General features: G+C 41.4%; 1 protein-coding gene across 1 annotated transcript in view; it reads left to right on the top strand.

Moving 5' to 3' along the window:
• Window positions 1-3,039: 3,039 nt before the first annotated feature.
• The window catches only part of LOC139657085 (very low-density lipoprotein receptor-like), a gene marked incomplete at its 5' end in the record, with an annotated part of 28,711 nt that continues 8,800 nt past the window's right edge, over window positions 3,040-22,950 (top strand). The window contains 3 exons of the mRNA XM_071534796.1: window positions 3,040-3,187; window positions 4,973-5,122; window positions 21,429-21,485. Of these exons, the coding sequence (XP_071390897.1) occupies window positions 3,040-3,187; window positions 4,973-5,122; window positions 21,429-21,485 (355 nt within the window). The remainder of the gene's footprint in view (window positions 3,188-4,972; window positions 5,123-21,428; window positions 21,486-22,950) is intronic.

Here is a 22,950-nt window from a genome sequence, read left to right as displayed (position 1 = left end):
ATCCAACCATACAGTATACTAATAAACTACGCTCTGTACTGTGTATTTAAAGTAATAATCCATGACATTTTGATCCAACCTATATCGGTTCATAAAGCTTTTCCATTGTTATTCATTTCTGGTTTGTTTGGAATCAACAGAAGAAGAAGAACTGGGTAGTTAGCATGAGCAGTGATAGCCACCATGGCTGAACAGACAAAGAAAAGAGAAACTCAAACTGCAGCAACAGAAAATCCAAGCTCCGCCCACACTTTGATTGACAGGTGATTGACAGAGTGAGGCCGAGGGACAAAGATAGAGACTGAATGACAAAAACAAGAATCTTGCAAATTACTATAATACGTGTCCAACATTGTCATTGTTGAATTTGTGAAATTTTCGCATTTCATAGAAAGCATTTTCAGTTTTATACCCAGAAGAAGGAAAAAGTTGCCTGTTAAATCATTTTTAAAATCAGTGTACAGGCGGCAGGTTTGCATAGCGGTTAGAGAAACTAACCATAATCTAAACATCATGGGTTAGAGGCAATGTTTTCATCAACATGTTTTGTTTCTAATGAACTGTCCCTGAGCAAGATGCTAAAAAGCCCCACCTGCTCACTTATTGTTGGTCGCTCTGGGTTAAGAGCATCAGCTAAATGCCTAAGATGTAAACTCATATTGATGGTACAGAGCAGTGCAGTTGAGTCTACAAACACACATCCTGTCACTCACAGTTTGACTCACTTACTCACTCTTTCTCCAGAACTCAATCACTCCCTCAGTCTCAGACTCCAGTCATTTGCAATCTCTCTCTCTCACTCTAAACACTAATTCACAGCGCAGTCTCTCACTCCCAGTCTCTCTCTTCTGGCTCAGAAAATTGCATTACTAACCCTGGTTTTGGGTCGACACATGTAAACATCATAATTCACCATCATCATCTCTTGCCCTGATGAAGACCTTATGGTCCAAACACGTTGGCTCCAGGTCATGACAGTAGCTTTTTAAATTTCAAGCTTTTTGTGTATACAGCTCAAGAGTTTACTTTCTTCTCACTGGAGGTTTTCAATCTTAGAGCGAGTATCTCAGTTTTCTGTAAATCATAATTCACTTTTTGTGAATGTCTGACAAACTTCGAAGATTTACGCTACCATAGATGCTGCTATCAGCCCCAGCGGTTCTTCAGCAACATATTTTTACTGTCATACGTCTTTATCAAGACTCAGACCGTTTCAACAAAAGCCAAACTCCAATCCTCTGAGTGTGTGTTGGATTCTCTGTCGGAGCAAAAATGTCGGAGGAAGTAGATGGATGCTAAGCATGGATTGGTGGATCGCTATGTCGTTATTTCACAATACTGACATAGTCAAGTCAAGGCTTTATTGTCCCATAAGAGGAAATTTGGTTGCGGTCAGGACCAGACAACAACACAACCAACACATTAGAAAAACAATAAAAACACAATAAAGAAAGAACAAACAGTAAGAGATGATAAAAAGTAAGACAGACAGTGGGGCAAAAGCTGAACCTGAGATCACTAAAAATGCAAATAATAACCTGACAAAGTCCCCATGAAATACACTCCCATTAACTTTACTTCCTGGAAAACACGGTATCTTTCATGCTGCACTAGGAGGCGTAAATAAAAACTCCAACCACCTTTCTCTCCCTAACTGACCTCCCATTGATTTACACTTTTGATTGATCCCTCACTGTGTTATGTCCTGCCCCAGCATCCTGTTTCAACAGGAAATACATCAAATCAAGGAAGTAAAGATGCTGTTTCACAGGGTCTTCAAGCTCGTACTCTGATTATGAGAAACCTGGTTAAAGGATCAATCCACTTATTTTCAACCTGGGCCTTATTTTCCTAAACACATAATCACACAACAGTTGGAATGCAAAAAGTGATAAAAACATGTCCTTTCAAAATAACACTCAGAATGCAACATGTCTTTTAAATGGCTGATTGAACAATTATCACAACATTTCAGTTGTGTACGTTTGACTTCAACAACAACATGGTGGTAAGCAGTACTTAGTAGTACTATTACTGTACTATCATCATTTCTTTCCCCTGTATTAGAAGTAATCTGTGGCTCAGTCGGGGTTTGATGGCAGCTGCACTTTTTTATACTTTTTTTCTTGTCCTGGCAGGCTGTTATATTTGTAGACAGGAATATTCTGTCCACTGGTTTATTCATGGCAACATGGAGACTCAATCTCGGAGCATAAAAGGTTAATGTAAACAGCTTAACCTGAATAAAACCCTAACTGGAGAACTCAAGGTTACTCTTTGCATGTGGTCGTCAACACCGACTCATTCGCTTCAACACTCCTACACACTCACACTCTTGTACAGTATGGCAGACACAGCTGCATGAATTTTACATTCACCTCTTTTGAAGAATTTCATTCTAGAAATGGAGCCAAGATTTGGGGGGAAAATGACACGTACATGTACAGAAAGAGAGGAAAAAAGAAAAGATCATAAACGAAAAGAAAAGATTGATGGCATGAAAGTAAAGTACATCATGGTTTGCTCTTCTAAATCATCTGAAGACCTTTGCACACAAAATGGATGTTTTTCTCTAACGGTATCATCTGTGTTTTTGAAATACTGACTGATTTTCAGGTAGCAAAAGTTTCTCAAACTGCATGTTCAGATGTAACCATTGTACAAGTCTTTCTTGTTACTGCATGTTTGCTGCACTTGTGCCTCATACCCTGGAGGAATTATTTGGAAAAATCATGTTTTATTCTCTTTTCAGCTATAAAAAGTTGCAAGGAATGGTGTGGTAACTAGTTGGTGGAATGATGCCAGAGTTTTGTGTAACGATACTGATTCGGTTTTACTGTCTGACATAAAAGAAAGAATTGTGTGCAATATTAAGGCAGGATCGATGTAGTACAAATACATGGAGGACTTCTACAGTGACTGTATTCAGTACTAATGCAGTGTAAATACATGGAGTACTTCTACAGTGACTACCACTGTATAGCATTTTGAAATAAAGTGCTTTAATTTTGACTTCTGCTGTTTATTTTTTGGTCCCTTTTCCAGGACCGAGTCTTCTGGACGGATGGAGAAAACGAGGCGATCTACGGAGCAAACAAGTTCACCGGCTCGGACGTGGTGACGCTGGCGAGCAACCTGAACGACCCGCAGGACATCATCGTGTACCACGAGCTCATCCAGCTGTCCGGTAAGGAGGTGGGAAGTGATGGATGGAGGGAGGGGAACGGGGAGAGAGGAAAGAGGGATGGAGGAACATTAAGGCCTATTGAGCTGGAAAATCTCCCTATTTATCAGACTCCTGCAGGCTCAGTGAAATCACAGCGATCCCCCCCCAAGGTTGAAGTACCGGTCTATTATGTGAGTCTGTGAATGAAGACAAGAGTGAAACTGAAAAGAGGCTTTTGGTGATTTTGGGGACTTTGTGCCTCTGCGTCTGTGAGAAGTTAATGGAGAGATAACTGTGATTACTTATGTGACTAAGGCAGGTAACCGGTTAGTGTCTGGAGGGTTTTTTCCACTGCAAAAAAGAAAAACGTGTGCTGTGTTCAGACAGGCAGCTCAAAAACAATTTTTTTTTTTGCATATTTCATACAAATCTGACATTTTTTCTAAAGTCTGAACAGCAAGAAAAAAACAGATGATTCAAGGTGGTTTGAAAAGTGATTCAAATCACATTTCTGAAAATGCAAGTTGGTCTGACAGCGCAGAGCAGATTTCAAATAGCTTGTTTTTTTTTTCCTGTCATTCCCCACGCAACACGCATTTGACATCAAGAGCAGAGAATGTCAAACATGGAGGAGAGCCAGCGAGGAAATATCAGCGTCTGGACAAATTTAAGAGGCTTCCTGCCTCCTCAAAAACAAGAAACAAGAACAAGAAACCAGCCTGCTGGTATCTGAAGTTGTCTCAAGACGAAACCGCTTTCTGCGCTGCGACTAGAAAATGCTGCCTTTTAAAAACAGTCAGAACTAGAAGGGCACTCGGAGAGCACAGACCTCCACCAAGGTTCATGCTATTATTGCTTGTTCGTGAGTCCGATCCGGATCCGCTCCAAAATTTAATGGGTTCTTCCTTGGCCCATGCTACACCCTTCCACCAAGTTTCATGAAAATCGGGCCAGTAGTTTTTCTTCGTTAATCCTGCTAACAGACAAACGGCACCGAGAACATAACCTCTTTGGTGGAGGTAAATAAGTTACGGCACCGCAGCAGAGTCACAGTTATAAATTTGCCTCAGGTTTATATAATCTCTACCTGACTCCAGCCCAAAACGTTGAAGTTTAGGGCTTTCGTGTGCTGTCACTGAGGCACCAGGAAGGCTTAGCAGTCAGAGAAACTGTCCTGTAATGAAAGGTTCACAGGCTCGATCCCCACAAGTGTCATGTCAATCCTACACATGAGAAAACAGGCAGCGCAGCTTTTTTTTTTAACTATACTCCAAAATTATGGAGCACTATACCTAAAGCCATAAGATATTCGAGCTCAGTGAACCTTTTTAAACGACAGCTAAAAACCTATTTATTTAACTTGGCTTTTAATTAAGTCATTCCATTTTCTACTTTTTATTATTTCTTACATATTATATTGTTATCTATACATACATCTTACATATTATATTCTTACCAGTTTCTGTTTTTACTGTCCCTTTTACCATCTACTGATTTATTTATTGCTAATCCTTTCCATTTGCCCTTGTTTTCATTTGTCTGTCTTCAATATTTGTCTCCATATTTCTTGTAATACTAAGAATTTTATTTTTTTTATGTAAATCACTGCATCATTTGTATGAAAGATGCTCTATAAATAAAGTGTATTATTATGTCAAAGTGTCTCTTTGCAAGATACTGAACCTCTACCTGCTCATCCTTGGCTTTGTTGAGCGATCTGAATGAGTTGCTCTGATAAAAGCCTTAAGCTAAATGATTTGTTGTTGCCAGATGAATCTAAACTGTCGCCTCCCCCCCCCTGTCCAGGTCCCAACTGGTGCAGTGAGAAAGGAGAAAACGGCGGCTGCAGCTACATGTGTCTTCCTGCCCCTCAGATCAACAAACACTCCCCCAAGTACACCTGTGTGTGTCCGGAGGGACAGGAGCTCGCCGCCGACGGCCTGCGCTGCCGACCTGGTGAGTGACAGAACCACAGAAGAAGAGCTTCCTTTTTGTTCTGGTTTTGTATTTGGGTTGTTTAGGTTCACGCTGTCCAGATACGAGTGAACCAGGGGTTGTAAACAAAAGTCACATGACTCACAACTAGAATGTTTATTGGACAGAGTTTTGGTGACCTGTCATCCTGCAGGTTAGAGATTTAAAACAAATCTGACTCCAGTTCCTGTAACTTTATCTCAGCGTGATGGACTTGTCTGTCTCTTCTTCTGTGGTGTTCATACCAGTTAAGAACACATGAAGAAACAGCTGAATATGAGGATCAGTCCAGACTTCATTTTGTTCTGCTAGGCTGCATCCGTCTCCTTCTACCCATAATCCCCTTGTGTTTGGGGGTAGTTTCCTGTAGTTTGTTGGATTATTGAACCGCACCTCAGTTCTCTTGTTAGAAGACTGAGACTCTCGGTGACGTTATCTGGTGACCCCAGAGTTCAAAGGTCATCGTTCTTATTCCAGAATGCCTATCACTCCGCACCACACTTCCACCACTCCCTTAGTTCATCAGTCACTACGTATATGGGCTCAGGTGCGGAAACACTTCGGCTGGCAGGGTGGCTCACTGTGTGCCCCGATTGTGGCAAATCATCAGTTTCCCCCCTCACTTCATAATGACTCCTTCTTGGTTTGGTGTGAGAAGGGTATTATCTCATTTAAGGATCTGTACATGGCAGATGTTTTTGCGTCATTCGATCAGCTCAGAGCTAAATTTGATATACCAAAAGGTCATCGTTCTCACCTGGACAAGTAAACTGAACTAAAGGAGGAAACACTGAAGAGTTAACCGCTCCAAACCTGCCTGGTGTGAGCGAGCGCTAGCACACCACAGGGAAGTAGTATCTAGCAGAGAAATGGCTCCATATCTGACTGCTGTTACCTTGTCAGCCAGTTGAGTTGGACTGGGATCCAGCTGAAGACGTGTTTGACTGTTTGACGGTGCTGTCATGTTTTCATCCGTTTGACTCTGACTGCTGCAGTCTGCTGTCAAGACCCAGACTGACGCTCTGCCTGCTCAAATCCTCCTGCTTTAACTATTACAGCTGAACTTTATGAACTTCAGTATTGAATTCAGTCTTTTTCAACGGTGTCAAAGTAGTTGATACCTTGTCGTAGTTGAGTAAATTTCGGTTATCGTGATAAAACTAATTAGACAGCAGACTAGGCATTACCTTACATATATATTCCAGGGTTCCCACACTCCTGGAAAACCTGGAAAAGTCAGGGAATTATAAAATAGTGTTTTCCAGTCCTGGAAAAGTGATGAAAAATGATAAAAGGGAGAAGAGTTTTGGAAAAGTCATGGCACTTTAGTTGAGTGAAGTTAATGATTTTTATTTTCTTGAGTATTATAAAATGTTACAAGAAGCTGTGTCTGGCTCCGAAACAGTTGAGGAATATTATAACAACCCTTGATTTTAAAGTGAAAAACAAGTGTAGCTGATGGTTTGATGATTACTTTTTAATTCAGTCTCATTAAAATTTGGCCATGGGAACTTGCAAAGGGGCATGGAGAGGTCATGGAAAAGTTTTGTAATTTCATCAGTGAAACGGTGTGGGAGGGAACCCTGATATTCAGCATTAGGTCACTATGCACATTGATGCAGTGTGGCAGGCAGTAAGGGTGAAGGTGTCACTGGATGGTCTGTGTCCCGCAGTGCGTTGGAGCAGCGTGCTACGAGATGAGGGTTTCACTTTGTAGGATGGAAAGCCTTCAATAATTGGTGATTATTTGGGAGCATGGACATAAAAGTGGCATAGTGCGTGAAGTCAGTAGTAGCCCCAAAAGCTTTGGGACCATTCAACGATTTTCCACATCCATTCTATAAAAGCATAGATTCTAGGGATGGGCATTTCAAGCAAAAATACTATTCGATATTCACTGGGAACTATTCGACCTTTCTTCGAAGATCCCCCCCCCCCCCACGGTTGGAACTAGGCTCAAACTTGTACTAGCCATATTGACGTTAGCTAGCCAGGCCAACTAGCAGGCTAGGTGGACGGTAGCATAGAGCTAGCTAGCTAAGCCAGCTACCTAGTCCGGCTAAATAGCTATCAAGCCATAGCTATTTACTACTAGCAAGCTATGAAAATATACTTTTTAAGACAAGACAATAGTCTCATAAACTATTCAATTTTTTTTTTATAATTTAATGACTGTTCGAATCATGACCCATCCCTAATAGATTCATGGCTTATAGACGGAAACCTCTTGATCACATCTTGTTATTGAGAAACAAATGCTTGACTATTAAAGTCCACTTGCAGCTCTCCTTCCCTCCGCCTCGCATCACTCAGCTGCTTCTCCATGTGGCGATAATGTAGTTAAAGTTCTTTCTGAAAACACAAAAGAGGATTGTGAGAGTTTGGTGAAAATCTGCAGCCAAGGTTTGATTCATGCCCGAAGTAAATTTTTTAAGATAAGATGAAACTTTAATTATCCCAGTGGAGAAATTGGGTAACAGGATTCATGCACAGGTCTGCAACTGTGTGGAAAAAGCATATGGAAAAATATTCTTTTACTGTCCAGATTATACATGCGACTACATATTTTCTGTAGTTTCAATTCCTGTCATCGCACATATTCTGACATTTGTAGATATGAAGAATAATCTTCATCCATAGAGTGATATGCCAGAGTTTGAAGACTATCAGTGTAAATCATACTGAACACCAAAATCCTCAAAGCAAAGAATTAAAGGTCCCATATCATGTAAAACAGGACTCCCCTTGCCTCTGTGATGATAAAGGAGTTGGATGGTCTATCTAAACATGGTGAAAGTATCAAAACACACGGTCGCCAACTAAATCCACACAATCCATATTAGAAAAGCGAGCCTCTAAACGAGCCGTTTGGACTTCCGTAACTTTGTGGCGTCACAAAGGTTTGCTCATTATCATTTTTGTAAGAAATAATAGACTAACAAAGTGTTTTTTTCAAAGCGGTTGAGCGGTTGTCATTGTTTATTTCCCTACCTGTAGCTGCCGGGCTGCAGTGTCTCACGTTTCACTCTTGAAACGGTTAGCCAATCAGAACAGAGGGGTCGTTAATATTAATGAGCCTTAAAGACACAGCGACAGAAACAGCCTGTTCTTGGTAAGGCTCAGAGAGATGCTGGAAAATGAACGTGTAAAAATGGATTGAGAGTTTTTTTGGTTCATGACACCACACACACAGCTTGGAATGGACCTCAAGACACAAAATAAAACACTGGAAAGTGGAGAATATGGACCTTTTTTAAGTTATGGAAAAAGTATGGAATTAAATTGAAATTCTAGGAACAACTTTACTTCCATTTGTTAGCATCTCAACCAGACTGACTGACCTGAATTTGCTCTCGTTGCCCACAGGGCCAGGGTGATGGCATCATGGGGAAAAAGTGTGTAATTGCATGTTTAGGAGAGTACAAACACACCCTGGTGAAACGAGCAGGGAGCGCTCAAACCACCAGACTCAGGGTGTCGTCGCTGCTCGGTCTGCTAACACTTAAATCAAACTAGAATTTATAACCTCCTCTCCTTGTCTCCTCTCCTCTCTCCTCTCCTCCTCTTCTTTCCTTGTTTTCTCTCCTCCTCATCTCCTCTCCTTGTCTCTCCTCTCCTTTCCTCTCTCCTCTCCTTGTCTCCTCTCTTCTCCTCTCCTCTCCTCTCCTTGTCTCCTCTCCTCCTCTCCTCTCCTTGTCTCCTGTCGTCTCTCCTCTCCTGTCCCCTCTCCTTGTCTCCTCTCCTTGTCTCCTCTCCTCCTCTCCTCTCCTTGTCTCCTCTCCTTGTCTCCTCTTCTCCACTCCTCTCCCCTCTCCTCTCCTGTCCTTGTCTCCTCTCTTCCTCTCCTCTCCTCCACAAACACACAAACCGCTCTCCAGTTATAGTAGTGGGATACAGTACACACAACTGTGTTTGTGTGAAGCCGATGTTTTGCATTCCTCTCTCCTTGCTCTTGAGTCGTCTTTGCTCCTTGTCTTGATTGTGTCGGTTTTTAAAGAATTCATTAAGAAGAAAAAAAAATCAAAAAACTAAAGGAAGCCAGACTTCTCACTGGGACCCCCCTAAAAAACACAGAATCAATTGTATGACACAGAATTAATTCAGTCTGATTCTATGGGTTAAACTGGCCTTGATGGCTTTGATGAAGTTTCATTATTCCCTCATTCTCGCTCTGCTTCTCAGCCACTCAGGCATATTTCCTTGGAGTGTGTGTGTGTGTGTGTGTGTACCCTCTGTGTGTGTCTGTCCTTTTATCTGTATCCACGCCAGCCACAAAACCACCTGTCTGTTTGCGTTAGTAGTTTGACAGTTGAATAGTAGCTGAGTCAGTCTGTGTATGATCCTGTTTTCAGGCTCTCTTGCCAACTCCACAGCTCCGTCCTGCCGCTACATCTCAACTGCACCGCTCTCTCTCTTTGGAAGTGTCTTTGTCGTCTCGCCTTGACAGCTGAATTGTGGCCGTCCCGAGGATGATCCTTCTTCCAGCCTTTCTTGGCGTCGGTTCAACACTGTCCTCCGATTTAGTCTGCTGTGCTCGGTCCTGGTCTGAGCACAGCAATCGTCTGCCCCACTCAGCTCTTTGTACTTATGAGTGTGGTTTGTCTGCGTTCAGCCAGAACAACTGAATCTTACTTCACCAGTATGGGGCTGAAACCTACATAAAAAAAAATTGAAAATGTATTTTTATGCCTCCGTGACAGCCGTGGCCGGAAGCATTATGTTTTTTACATACGTCTGTCCCATTCTCATGAACGTGATATCTCAGGAACGCCTGGAGGGAATTTCATTACATCTGGTCCGTCCACTTGGACTCAAGGATGAACTGATTAGAATTTGGTGGATCAAAGGTCAAGGTCACTGTGACCTCACAAAAGACGTTTTCGGCCATAACTCAAGAATTCATACGCTAATTATGACAAAATTTCACACAAATGTCTAATAGGATAGAATTATGAAGTGATGACATTTTATATCCAAAAGTTCAAAGGTCAACTTCACTGTGACATCATAATGTTTTGCTTACCACTGTAGCTGAGAAAACGATCTTGGGTCATTCTACAAAAACGGTGGAAGTGCTGTCACTTAGTTTTGCAGACACCAAAATCCTTTAAGTTGACCTAATAATCACATTCATTATATATGTTCAATAAATAAAGACTGTCCTTGCAATGATAAAACAAAGTTTAGTGGCGGAGGCATACAACCACGAGGTGGTTATTTTTAGTTTTAATTTGGGGGAGGGGCATTTTTGGATAATCTTTGTGATTTGCTGTTAACTTAAACCTGCAATAAGCGATTTCAGACCTTCTAACCAATCCTGAATCTAATGTGTGCCATGTGCAGATTTCATTGAGACATAATGATATAAACCAACCAGACTCAAAGCTCTTCCCGCTCCATTCAGTAGTCGATTAATCGATTTGTCGACGACAGAAAATTAATCGATTTATAATTTTAATAATCGACTAATTGTTTTAGTAAGTTATCGAGTAAAAATACCAAACATTTGCTGCTTACAGCTACACAAATGCAAAGGTTTCCTATATAATGAATACTGTATGAGGTTTCTTTTGGCTGCTGGTCAGACTAATTTCTTGTGATGAGCATTAGTTGTTGTTTTTTGACATTTTATACACTCAACGATAATGAAAGTAATCGTTAGTTTCAGCCCTAGATTATTCAGAAATGAAAGTAACTGATATTTCCAGCCCTTCCTCAGTAAGAAACCGCTTTCACCTTTCACTGCCCTCTTCCTTCATCTCTGCAGCTTTACTCTGCTGGTAACTAAGTGGAGCTTTTTGTCTTGAACCATTCAGCTCCTCTCTCCGCTCTGCCACAGTCTTCCCTTGTCATGCTGCGGCAGTGTCAGACCGTAACCCGACAGCTGAATTGTCTTTCCCACATATTCTCCCTAATTGGACTCAGCTGTAGAAGCAGACTGCGCTGTGTATGAAGCACTGGAACATCTCCCTGACAACTCTCTGCACTGCTGTCCTCTCACCCTCTTCAGTGAAAGTTTGCCTAGTTAGCCGCTTTCTTTTGGGTGTTTTTTTGTTTTTTTTTTTAAGACCGTTCTGCTTCTTTAAGTGTTGCTTTAGTCTGCTCTATATGCAAGAGAGAGCTGTGAGTCTGTTTCCAGCCTCTCTTGATGTTTTTACACCCTGTCCTCCTTTGCAATATCTTTTCTTTTTTTTTGTCATTTAAGTATTTCATTTTTCTTCAAACATTACACACACACACACACACACGCATGACTTGTAAATATGACGTTGCAAACATTATACAATCAGACATTCAAAAATGAAACAAAACAAAAAACACAACAGTAACAGAAAGACAGTCATTTAGAACACTTAAAGACAGCACCTATATTAATACACAGTACAATTCCAACCGTAATGGTATCTAGCCTCTAATTTTCTCATAACCCTTTAATATAGTCAGCCCTTAATGTACAGGAGGTAATGCTCCCAGACCTGCTTAAATTTCCCTTTCATATTGTTCATTCTATTCATTCTAGCTATGCTATTAAGTATTCAAAGGAGGCAGTTTCAGACATGAGTTTAGTCCATTCAGTGATTTCTGGCTTGCTTGTGTTCTTCCAGTTACGCAAAAACAAGTCTTGCTGCAATAATGGAGCCTGCCAGTATCAGTTGGTAGAAATGTTTTATCACCAAGAAGGCATAGCTGAGGGGAGTCTGGCAAATGCTTCCCTATAAATTCTCCAAGCTTCGCCAGCACCTCCTTCCAAAAGGGGAGAACCAAGGGGCATTCCCATATAGCGTGTAAGAACGTGCCATTTGCCATCTTACATTTCCAACATTTACTATCCTGCATCAGATCCATCTTATATAGCTTGAGAGGAGTATAATAGTATCGATGTACAATTTTGTAGTGAATAAATTTGCTTCTGCTATCTCTTGTGGCCCAACCAACATTGGATATTATATCTTGCCAGGTCTTCTCTCCAATATCACTTCCAAGGTCCCTTTGCCAAATTAACCTCAGATTCTCACACTTCACAGTTTGAGTATTAATAATGTTTTTATAAAATATTGAGGCACTGTGCGTTATTTTAGGCGAATTAATTCAGGCATTTTCATTACATCCTTGTGTCCAGTTTGGGATAATGCATAGTTGTTACCTTTCAACGTATTACAAATAAATTGAATCTTCTCATAGCTGATATTTTGGGCTGATATTCAGTCTTCAAATTTGACCATTTTCATGCCAAAAACAAAATGTGCAAGTATTCAGTTTTCCCCCCAAAATGTAATTCTTGCCAGGATGGAAAAGCCTCTGAAACATTTAGAGCATCATGGGACACGAAAACTCTCCGTTGAAAACGTCCAGAGAAAGCTGGACTCACCAGTGTTAGATCTTCTCCTCTCTCGTCTCTTTGGTTTCTTTGGTATAAAGCAGCACAGACCGGCCGCTTGGTGAACGTGAGCTGCTGTGTGACGTTCACTGACCTCTCACTATGCAGGAATTCTGGGTTTTTAGGTCCACAAATTTCAAACCGTTGCCTCTCGCTGCCGTTTGGAGCCGCCAACGTGTGGAGTTGCCTATTGCAGCTCTAAAATAAATTACTACTTAAAAAAAACAATCCTCACTGTCAAATGTGACCTCATTTTTATTTGTCCCAAACAAAACTCATGGATGTGTTGTAAATCTGTTGAGAGTGCATCTTTCTTCTTCTCTTCTACAGTCTGCTCTCCATGTAGTTGTCCTTCTGGGAAATTGTCTTTTGTCCTGTTGGCTGCTCACAGTTGAGTCTGATTCTTTTATGATCCTGTATTTTTTTTATTCTTTTTTTCTGCCAACTTTCTGTGCTGCATCTCTTCTATAACAACTTGGTTGTATTTTTCTCAGCCAAGGACTTTGTGACGTGTGTGAGACTGTGTGTGTGTGTCTGTTTTTGGTGATTCGTGACAGTTAAAAAGACAACGTCTGACCCATGTAATACAAACTCTACTCTTTTCTGTTTTACACTCTAGCCCTGCATGAAGGCCCTGATACGCAGGTAGCATTTTGCGTAAATTAGAATGGCAATATTGCAAAATCAGTGTGGATACTGTGAATAATTGAAGCAAATACTGTGAAAACTGGAGTGATGTAAGAGGAACAACTGGAAGGCACTTCTTCAGTGCTGACGGAGGTTTGAGCTCTTTAACTTGTTGTTACACCAAAGACATCATTCCTTTCACTTAAATTTTAAGTTAAATTGATTTCTTGACCCTGCAAACACACCCTTGGAATCAAGTCTGTGTCTCCATTAGTCTAATCTAAATCTAATCCCAGATCTGGATTTCCACCAAAATTTCATGGAAATTCATAAGTTTTTGAGGTATCCTGGTGACAGACAGACAAACTAACAAACTAACAGGGGTGAACACATAATGTTAAAAAAATGGGGGAGTGCTGTTCCTAATAATAATTGCTGGCAAAGTTGCCCATCTGCCGTGCGTCAAAGTGTATTTGATATTTCTCTGCTCCATTTTATTGTAGACTGCTGCTCCACCCAGTTCAGGTCACACTACATCAGCTACATGTTAAGGAAAGGTAGATGGGCAATTTGGCAGAAACTGCGCAAAAGTTTTCCATTGGACAGGGGTTTTGTTTTTTTGTATTCTTTTGTTGTGTGTCTGTTAGCAGGATTTCTCATGAAGTCATCAATGGATTTGTGCAAAACTTTGTGGAAAGATTGGTCATGGATCAAGGAAGAACTGATTCATTTGTCACACCAATTGACCAAAAGGGGGCGTGGCAGTGGGCGTGGCTTCTCACAAAAAGGCATGTTAACTTCAGAACAGATTCACATAACACCATCAGACTTCGTGGCCAATCAGCAGACAGAAGAAGAGGCAATTTGGACCAATCAAACAACATGGAGGCACTGGAGAGTAGGGCTGAACAATTCATCAAAATTTTATCGAAATCGCAATATGGCCTACTGCAATTTTCAAATTGCAGGAGGTGCAATATTTGTTAAAGGCGAAATGTGTCAAAATACCATTTTAAAGTAAATATTGTGGTGCTGCAGAGATGTCCTGGCCTACACATCATATTCTACAGACTTAAGTAAACATCTTTGTTTGGTACAGATCCCCGTAAAAATCACACCATAATCATTTTAATACGTTTTTCAATGATAATGAGAATAATGATGTAAAAATTATCATTCCCTCTAATATCGCAAATCATATCACAATTGCAATATCAGTCAAAATAATCGCAATTAGATATTTTCTCAAAATCATTCAGCCCTACTGGAGAGTTTAGACAGAACCAACCTGCTATTTTTTCCAAAACTTGCGCTAATGGAAACCGAACAGATATGGAGCTGATTGGTCATGTGGTGTTGAAGGTTGTTTTAAAGGTGTGGAGAACGTGAACAGGCAGATCTCAGGTCCAGGTGTTGGCGGAGGAATGCGCTCTACTGAGTGCCGTCTAGTTTAATTCTACTCTCCATCGTACTTTCCGGCCCTCGCAGCAGTAGATACACACATACGAGAGGCACACTGTGTACCAGTAAAGGACTGCCAGCTCTGCAGAGTTTCACAGCCAACACACTCGACAAAAATGTGTTTGTCTCGCGGCCTTCAGGCTGTCTCTGCTGCCTGACTCACCTCACTAGTCGTTTTGAGGAATCTGGGGATGCCACCGGGCTTTTACAGCCACCGTGATGACTGAATGTACCACCCAGAAAGCTCTGTGTGTGTGTGTGTGTGTGTGTGTGTGTGTGTCCATTCTTGAGTGGCTTCTGTGTGTTTGTGTGCCTGCTTTATGTGGCTTGTGAGTGTCTTTATCTCTGTGCTCTGTATGTGTGTGTGAGTGCCTGCGTGCAAACTTGGGGGGTGTGTGAGCGTGTGAAGCCATGCAAGCCTGTGTGTTTATCCAAGCTTAGGTGTTTTGTGTGTGTGAGTGCTTTGAAAGAGAGAGACGGAAACAGAGAGAGACGGAAACGGAGAGAGAGAGACGGAAACAGAGAGGGAGAGAGAGAGAGAGAGAGAGAGAGACAGAATCTGAGAGAGATGGAGACGGGGAGAAAGAGACAGTAACCAGGAGAGACAGAAATGGAGAGAGACAGAAACAGAGGGAGAGAGACGTAAACAGAGAGAGAGAAAAACGGTGAGACAGAAACTGAGAGAGAGGGAGAGAGAGAGTGAGACAGAAACAGAGAGAGACAGAAGCAGAGAGAGACAGAAACAGAGAGAGAGAGAGACAGAAACAGACAGAAATGGAGAGAGAGGGAGAGAGAGAGTGAGACAGAAACAGAGAGAGACAGAAGCAGAGAGAGACAGAAACAGAGAGAGAGAAAGACAGAAACAGAGAAGTTGTGTGTGTGTTTATTTCTCAGACTTTGGTTGTCTTGTGTGTGTTTGTGCATGCTTGGTGGCTTGTGAATGTGTCTTTCTCTTTGTGTGTGTGTGTGTTTCTACAGCTGTGTATTTACATGCTTTCTGTGTGTGTGTCTGGTTCTATTGAGCAGCGTTGAGGCGTTGCGGGGGGGGGGGGGGGCTGAAAGAGGGACGCCTGTCACTTTCTGAATGCCTCCCCACCTTCCTCCTCGACTAAACCCCCTCGCTAACACATTTATCCCGTTTTACAGCCGTCAGGAGTGGACCGAGCGGGGAACTGTATAGCGCATTGTCCCGGCCGCGGATTTTACCAACGCAGGAGAAAGGCTCATCGCGGGCTAATCTTGTTAGTGAGAGAGGGGGTAATAAACGACGCTCTCACGCTGAGGTTACTTCACTCTGAACCCAAAAACTACCACCGAGGGTTTCGTTCTGCAGCCTGTAACGGGCGGCCGGGGAGGGATTTGCTTCGGGGCTGAACAATCGCAGGCTAAATTAAAAGATGTTTTTTTTGGGGGGGGGTTTTCTTTCCCTTTCGTCGGGACTCCACTTTAGTTGCATGATTTATGTTTTGTGAGACGTCGTTCATCTTGTGCCTATGAAACACAGACTACTTTAAATCAAGAGTTTTACACATGGACAGTGTTTTCTCCCAGAAATGTTCTTGCCTGGTTAAAAGTACTACTACTGTGATACTACTACTTCTGCTACTGCTATTAGTACTACTACTGCTTAAGGCTGGGTATTGGCAAGGACCTAACGATACGATACGTATCACGCTACATTGCGATACAATACATATTGCGATACATTGCAATACTCTACATAATTTAATGAAAATTTAAAAATAGAGCTGAAAATACAACTTGCTGTGTACCACCTGGGTAGTCTAATATGTACGTCACATTATATTGATAACTAATTTTTTTTAATGTATCGATACGAGGGGCTGGAAAATCGATATAGTATCATGGAAAAAAATATTGCAATACTCAGCTGTATCGATTTTTTTGCACAGCCCTACTACTGCTGTTACCACTGCTATTGCTGCTGCTATTACTAGTACTACTTTTACTATTACTATTACTACTGCTTGTAGTATTACTATTAGGCGTTTCTCAGAGATGCTCTGCCTGCCTCTTGCAGGACATCCCAGAGGTTTGTGGTGCTGGCTGGTAGACAAAACCTTCTCTTCACACCAAAGACACTTTGATGAACATGAAGCTGAGTGTTGAATAAATACTGTATATCCGAAGTATTAGGAAATAGCTATTTTATATTAACAAAAGCATTGGAGGCATTTTTTTCCTTACTACTTCATTGAAAAATAACAGACAAAATCAAATAGTACTTTGAAAATGTAGAAAAGGTAAGGTGTCCCCAAGCTTTTGACGGGTATATTTGTATATTATTGATTCTTTTAACTTGGTCTTGGCAGTCCCTGGGCCAACTCAAGTTGAATATCACACTCTTGATCTGAATGTTACACTGTTAACATGTCTGTTTTACTGACCGTAAATGTATCACCTTTGTAGTATTACTACTACTGCTATTGCTGCCACTACTACGGTTAATACTACTATTACTTCTACTATGATGCTGCTACTACATTATACTGATGCAACTGCTGTTGCTACTACTGTCTCTTCTGCTGCTAATACTACTAGTAGTTAGTAGTACCACTACTAACAGTACTACTGCTACTACTCCTGCTACTAGTGCTACTCCTGTTACTGCTACTACTACTAATAACAGTACTACTGCTACTACTGCTGGTACTACTCTTACTACCAACAGTATAACTACTACTCCTACTACTAACAGTACTACTGCTACTACTCCTGCTACTAGTGCTACTCCTGTTACTACTACTACTACTACTACTAATAACAGTACTACTGCTACTACTGCTGGTACTACTCTTACTACCAACAGTATAACTACTACTCCTACTACTAACAGTACTACTGCTACTACTCCTGCTACTAGTGCTACTACTGTTACTACTACTACTAATAACAGTACTACTGCTGGTACTACTCTTACTACCAACAGTATAACTACTACTCCTACTACTACTAACAGTACTACTGCTACTACTCCTGCTAGTGCCGCTGCTACTCCTGATACTGACAATACAATAGAATAAAAATAGAAGTTTTATTGGACAGTGTGGCAGCTGCTTTGAACAGGGTGACCCACACAGCTGATTGAAACGAGACGTTATTGATGAATACCATTAGGCGAGTCGCTGTGTCGAACCAGAGGTCATCATTCATCTGTCAGCCGCTCCTCTGTCTGCACAGTCTGCTGTACAGAGACAAAGGCCGCTTTTATGTTTCACACCAAACTGTCTGCCTTTTCTGACTTAATGTTAGAATACCATCCAAAATAATCAATTACACAACTCAGCACGGAGATAGAGATGAAGATGATGCATTATATTGTCGGTTTGTGCCTCAGTTTAACAGATTAATTCAGGCTAACTCTATTTTGGGATAACTCTGAATACAAACGTAGAGTTATTGGTGTCAGTGTGCTGCTATAAAATGTCTGTGTAGATTCATTTCAGTCATCCAGGTAGTAAAAAAAATAGAAACAAATCCACTGGACTTAAAATATAGAGTTGAATACATTTCACCACTCATCCAAAGAAAAAGAACTGAAGAAGCGTCTCGGATGAGCGGTGAAACGCCTTCAGCTCTTCATTTTAAACCCAGTGGATTTGTTTCTATTTTCTTTTTTGGACGCTGCGAGATAATGTTTTTTAAAGTAGCGCAAATGTGTTGAATTAAACACAGATGTAAACACAAGCAGAGTCTGAAATTTCCTCCTGTCAAGCGCCAAATGCCGGTAAAATTAGAGTTACACGCCTCATAGGCCGGTAACAACATTTGAATGCCTTGGTTATATCCTGTTTTTGGTCTTTACCTGTTCTTGGTAGGTAATGTTTTTTTTTTAAGTTTACCAGCTTTTGGCAGCTGAGCCAAAAAGTTAATTTCGGACCGTACATGTACTGGAGCTGCAGAAGTCACTTTACCTTTTGAGGAAGTCCAAATACAGACGACTGTAGGTGTGTTGGTAAAAATAGGTGAGAGAGTGAAACGGTGAAAAGCCAGAGCGCTGCTTGCAGATTATTGCGACATCATGCTTTCATAAAAAGGGGCAAAGTGCAGATGTTTCGGTCTCAATCGAACTCGGTGAACTTGCATCGAACTTTGAAACGGAAACATCGAAATTGAACTTGTTTTGTGTTGCGTTAACAGCAAACTGGCACTAAAACACAGCATGGCATTCTGTCTGAGTGGAGGTGTTGATGTTGAGAAATGGATTTGGGATTTGGATTGTTGTAGTTTACCTGTGCTGACTGCTTGTTATGTAGTGAGCAGGATGTTCAGATTCAGCCTCCACAGTGTCCACACAGCAGACTGCAGGCTCTGCTGATTTACAGTTAAACAAGACCAACAGGAGATGATCTTGCTGCCTCCGCATAGCTGGTCGAGGATCTATTGATCGGACTTAAAGGGATTTATCGCTGACTGGCCGCCCTATAGTGGTCCTATAGATGCTGATAGGAACATCCTGCCAAATACAACTTCCTTGTAGTGTTGTAGGTTTGAATCTGGCTCAGGACTTTTGTATGTCGTCTCCTCGCTTTCCCATCTTCTTGTCTTCATCAGGCTTGAACAGTGGCGGACCGTCAGGGCCTGCTAAGCCTTCTCTGATCGGCCTAACGATTTTCAAAATGAGGAAATAATAATATATTCATAAATAATGTTTTAGTTTACTGTTAATAATCTATCTGCGTCTGCCCGTTTTCCCGATCGCTTCCTTCTCTCATTACATTCAAGTACGTGATTCAAGAGCGTGGGAACAGACAGTTTCGGGGAGAGAAACGACCTTGCTAGCAACAGTTGCTTAAACCATGCGTTTCCTCGGTCCTTTTCGTCTCAAAATGCTTGAAAAGTGGTATAATGCTATAACGGTAATTGTGTTTTACTCGCACAAAACATAAATCGTCATTGAAGGCCTAACCATAAAACCCACAGTCCGCCACTGGGCTTGAATGTGTTCTGTCTTCAGTAAAATACCATGAACATAGTAAGAAGTCAAGACACCCGTGCACAGCCACTTATAATCAGGTGCTGGTCGGAATACAAAACAGTCCATGTAAAGAAATTATCCAGCCACACACTGTTAGACTTTGTTGACAATATACTCACAACTTTATTTTTCTTATAGCATTTACAAAAATAGGCTTACACTACAAAAACTGACAAGCTGTCCAGTGATTTAATCTCGTCTCCAGACCTATCAGCTTATTTCATGATATTTTCAGTCAAATTCTCTCACTACACTGGCAGATAATCTGCTGGTTTCAGTAAATTTCACTTGATTCATACCAATATGACTTCTTTCAAGAAATCATCATAAAACAATGAAGAAAATCTGGAAACAAGAAACTTTCTCCAAGACAGTTTCACTTTTCCCAAGTAAATGTCCTGAAACAAGTTAGATTCTCCTGGGAAAAAATGTCTAATTTGTTGAAACCGGTAAAATTATCTGCCAGTGCAGAGAGATGATTTCACTAAAAAAAAATTCTAAAATAAGCTTGATGAGTCTGGAGAGAAGAGAAAATAACTTAACAAGTCTGTCAGTTTTTGCAGTGAATAAAAGGAGCGAACTACGCGTTTCGCTTGTTGCTTCCTCAGGTTCGCTCCTTTTTTATAAGCCTATTTTTGTAAATGCTATAAGAACAAGACTAGGTCAAAACCTAGTATATGACTGGACCGTGTATGGGTGTGCGACGTGCCACGGCCGACCAATGGTGTAACTAACTCCGCTGTAGACCATTAATATACAGATCATACATCCATACTGATCTCCATTCCAGTGCGTCCCGTCTCCTCTCTCCGCCGCTGTCCTCTCCACCGCGCCCACGGCCCGCATCGATCCTCCCGATCCAAGCGGCAGGCGCTCTGTTACCCATCGGTGCCGAAAACACCGTTCGCCGGACACCCAGACCCGGACGCGTCAGCATCGGGACTCCCACCGAAATCTCGGTCGGATCACCGGGAACAAATCGGTGCCCAGCTATCAGCACCAGCCAGTAGCGTGCCCCCGGGAAACTCCGGGAACGGACGGCAGGAAGCCCTCGGCACACTGAAACCTCCATGCTTGTTTGTGTCTCTCTCTCCGCGGACAGAACAGAGGGGCTTCAGGTGGACTGAGCTCGCGCATATGCATCGAAATAAACGGCCATATAATATAATTGTATAGATTCTACTTTAGCTTCAGTTAGCCTTGGTCAGCCTGCTTACTGTGTGGAGAAACGGGCTCCCGATCTCAGCGGAGAAACAAGATGGCGGAGAAAACGAAACTTACATTTCTGGCTCTGTGATCCTATGATGTGCCACGTGCCACGGCCGACCAATGGTGTAACTTCATCACTTAGTCATTCAGTCAGTGACAGACATTCGCATTTATAGGGCTGACCCCGCTGTTGCGGTCCAGCCAAAAATAAAGATGTGACTATATATTGTCAACAGTCTAACAATGTGCGGTTGGATAATTTCTTTATATGGACTGTCATAAACACAGTGCTTATGTACAGATAGAGTGCTGTTGTCTCTTCTCTGTAGATGAGCTGCTGTAACCGACTCCTTTGTTTCCGTCTCGCCTCTGTTGCCTCGGCTTCTCGTTTTCAAGCGTTAAGGAAAAACGGATCCCTCTTTCATCTATCGAGTCTTTATTTACTCGTTTAGTCTCTGGAGATCTAGTCTAATTTCAAAGAAAGACCTACTTGCATGTGTGCTGTTAAAATAGGGCAACTTCTGTAGCTTTACTTTATGATTTCTTTGCTTTGTGTTTTTGTTTTATTTTTTGTGTCTGTTGTCAAAAGCATGACTCTCGCTCTTTCACGACAGAGCCGTCTACCGCTCCCTCAAAGGATGATGGGAAATCTCTAATACAGCGGCCCCCAGGTAAAACCGCCAGCCGCCTGCCTCTCCTCTGTCTGTCTGGATGGGGATTAGCTTTGCCGGCATGCTGCTGGGCTTTCTGGGAAATTACAGAGCGCCATGGATCCAGGAAGTGCTTTCTGCTGCTTTTAATTTACACATTTGAATTTATTTTTATTTTTTTTTATTTTTACATTCTGATTTTTTTCTTTCTTTGTTGCTTTCTTTCTGTCTTTCTTTATTTGTCTGTGTGTCTGTCTTTCTTTTTGTCTTTGTTTCTTTGTCTTTCTTTATTTGTCTTTTTGTCATTCTTTCTCTCTTTCTGTCTGTGCTTTCTTTGTCTTTCTTTCTTTCTTTCTTTCTTTGTCTGTCTTTCTTTCTTTCTTCCTGTCTTTCTGTCTGTCTCTTTCTTTCTGTCTTTCTTTCTTTGTCTTTCTTTCTTTCTTTCTTTCTTTCTTTCTTTCTTTCTTTCTTTCTTTCTTCCTGTCTTTCTTTGTCTTTCTGTCCTTTCTTTCTTCCTGTCTTTCTTTGTCTTTCTGTCCTGTCTTTCCTCCTGTCTTTCTGTCTTTCTTTGTCTTTCTTTCTTCCTGTCTTTCTTTCTTTGTCTTTCTGTCCTGTCTTTCTGTCTTTCTTTCTTTGTCTTTCTTTCTTTCTTCCTGTCTTTCTTCCTGTCTTTCTTTCTTTGTCTTTCTGTCCTGTCTTTCCTCCTGTCTTTCTTTCTTTGTCTTTCTTCCTGTCTTTTTGTGCTTTCTTTGTCTTTCTGTCCTGTCTTTCTTTCTTTCTTTCTTCCTTTCTTTCTTTCTTTCTTTCTTTCTGTCTGTCTTTCTTTCTTCCTCTCTGTCTTTGTCTTTCTGTCTTTCTTTCTTCCTCTTTGTCTTTCTGTCGTTCTGTCTTTCTTTCTGTCTCTTTGTCTTTCTTTCTTGTCTTCCTTCCTTCCTTCTTCCTTCCTTCTTTCCTTCCTGGGTCCACTGGACATTTGAATAAAATTTGATTTATTTTTGATGAAGTGAAAGTGTGGAACCACTTGGATCGACCGTTTTGTTACTCTCCATGCTGAGAATAAATGATGACATCACTTCCTGTAGCCATGGTGGGTTAACTGTCTCTAACCAACCAGCTGCTCTTCTGTCCTGACCAACATGCTTCCAGTTTCTGTGCTGTGGTGTGACTGCTAATCTGTCCAACACGCTTCTTGCTGGATTCTTGATGCATTCCTGATGATTGATTTAAAACAGTTTATGCTTAATTTTGTCATATTTAGCCAAGTTGCCCCAGGAAACACAGGTGCAATTTCATCCTAGACCTAAAGACCGAAGGTTTAGTAGATTTCCAAAGAAAATCTTGATGTTGTTTGATTTATTTTTTTCCAGTGAAGTTCACTCACTAATTGTCTGTCAAGTCAAAATGTATCAATCAAGAATTAGAAATCATACAGTCAGCTATATTTCCCCGAGGCTGCTTTGGTTTTGGTGATCAGGTTGCTTGCATG

This window comes from Centroberyx affinis, unplaced genomic scaffold (assembly GCF_046629955.1).
Source record: "Centroberyx affinis isolate AG114_WGS23_722 - 3 ecotype Tasmania unplaced genomic scaffold, CSIRO-AGI_Caff_v1 ptg002626l_1, whole genome shotgun sequence".
NCBI lineage: Eukaryota > Metazoa > Chordata > Actinopteri > Beryciformes > Berycidae > Centroberyx > Centroberyx affinis.
This window is presented reverse-complemented; position numbering and strand designations above follow the sequence as displayed.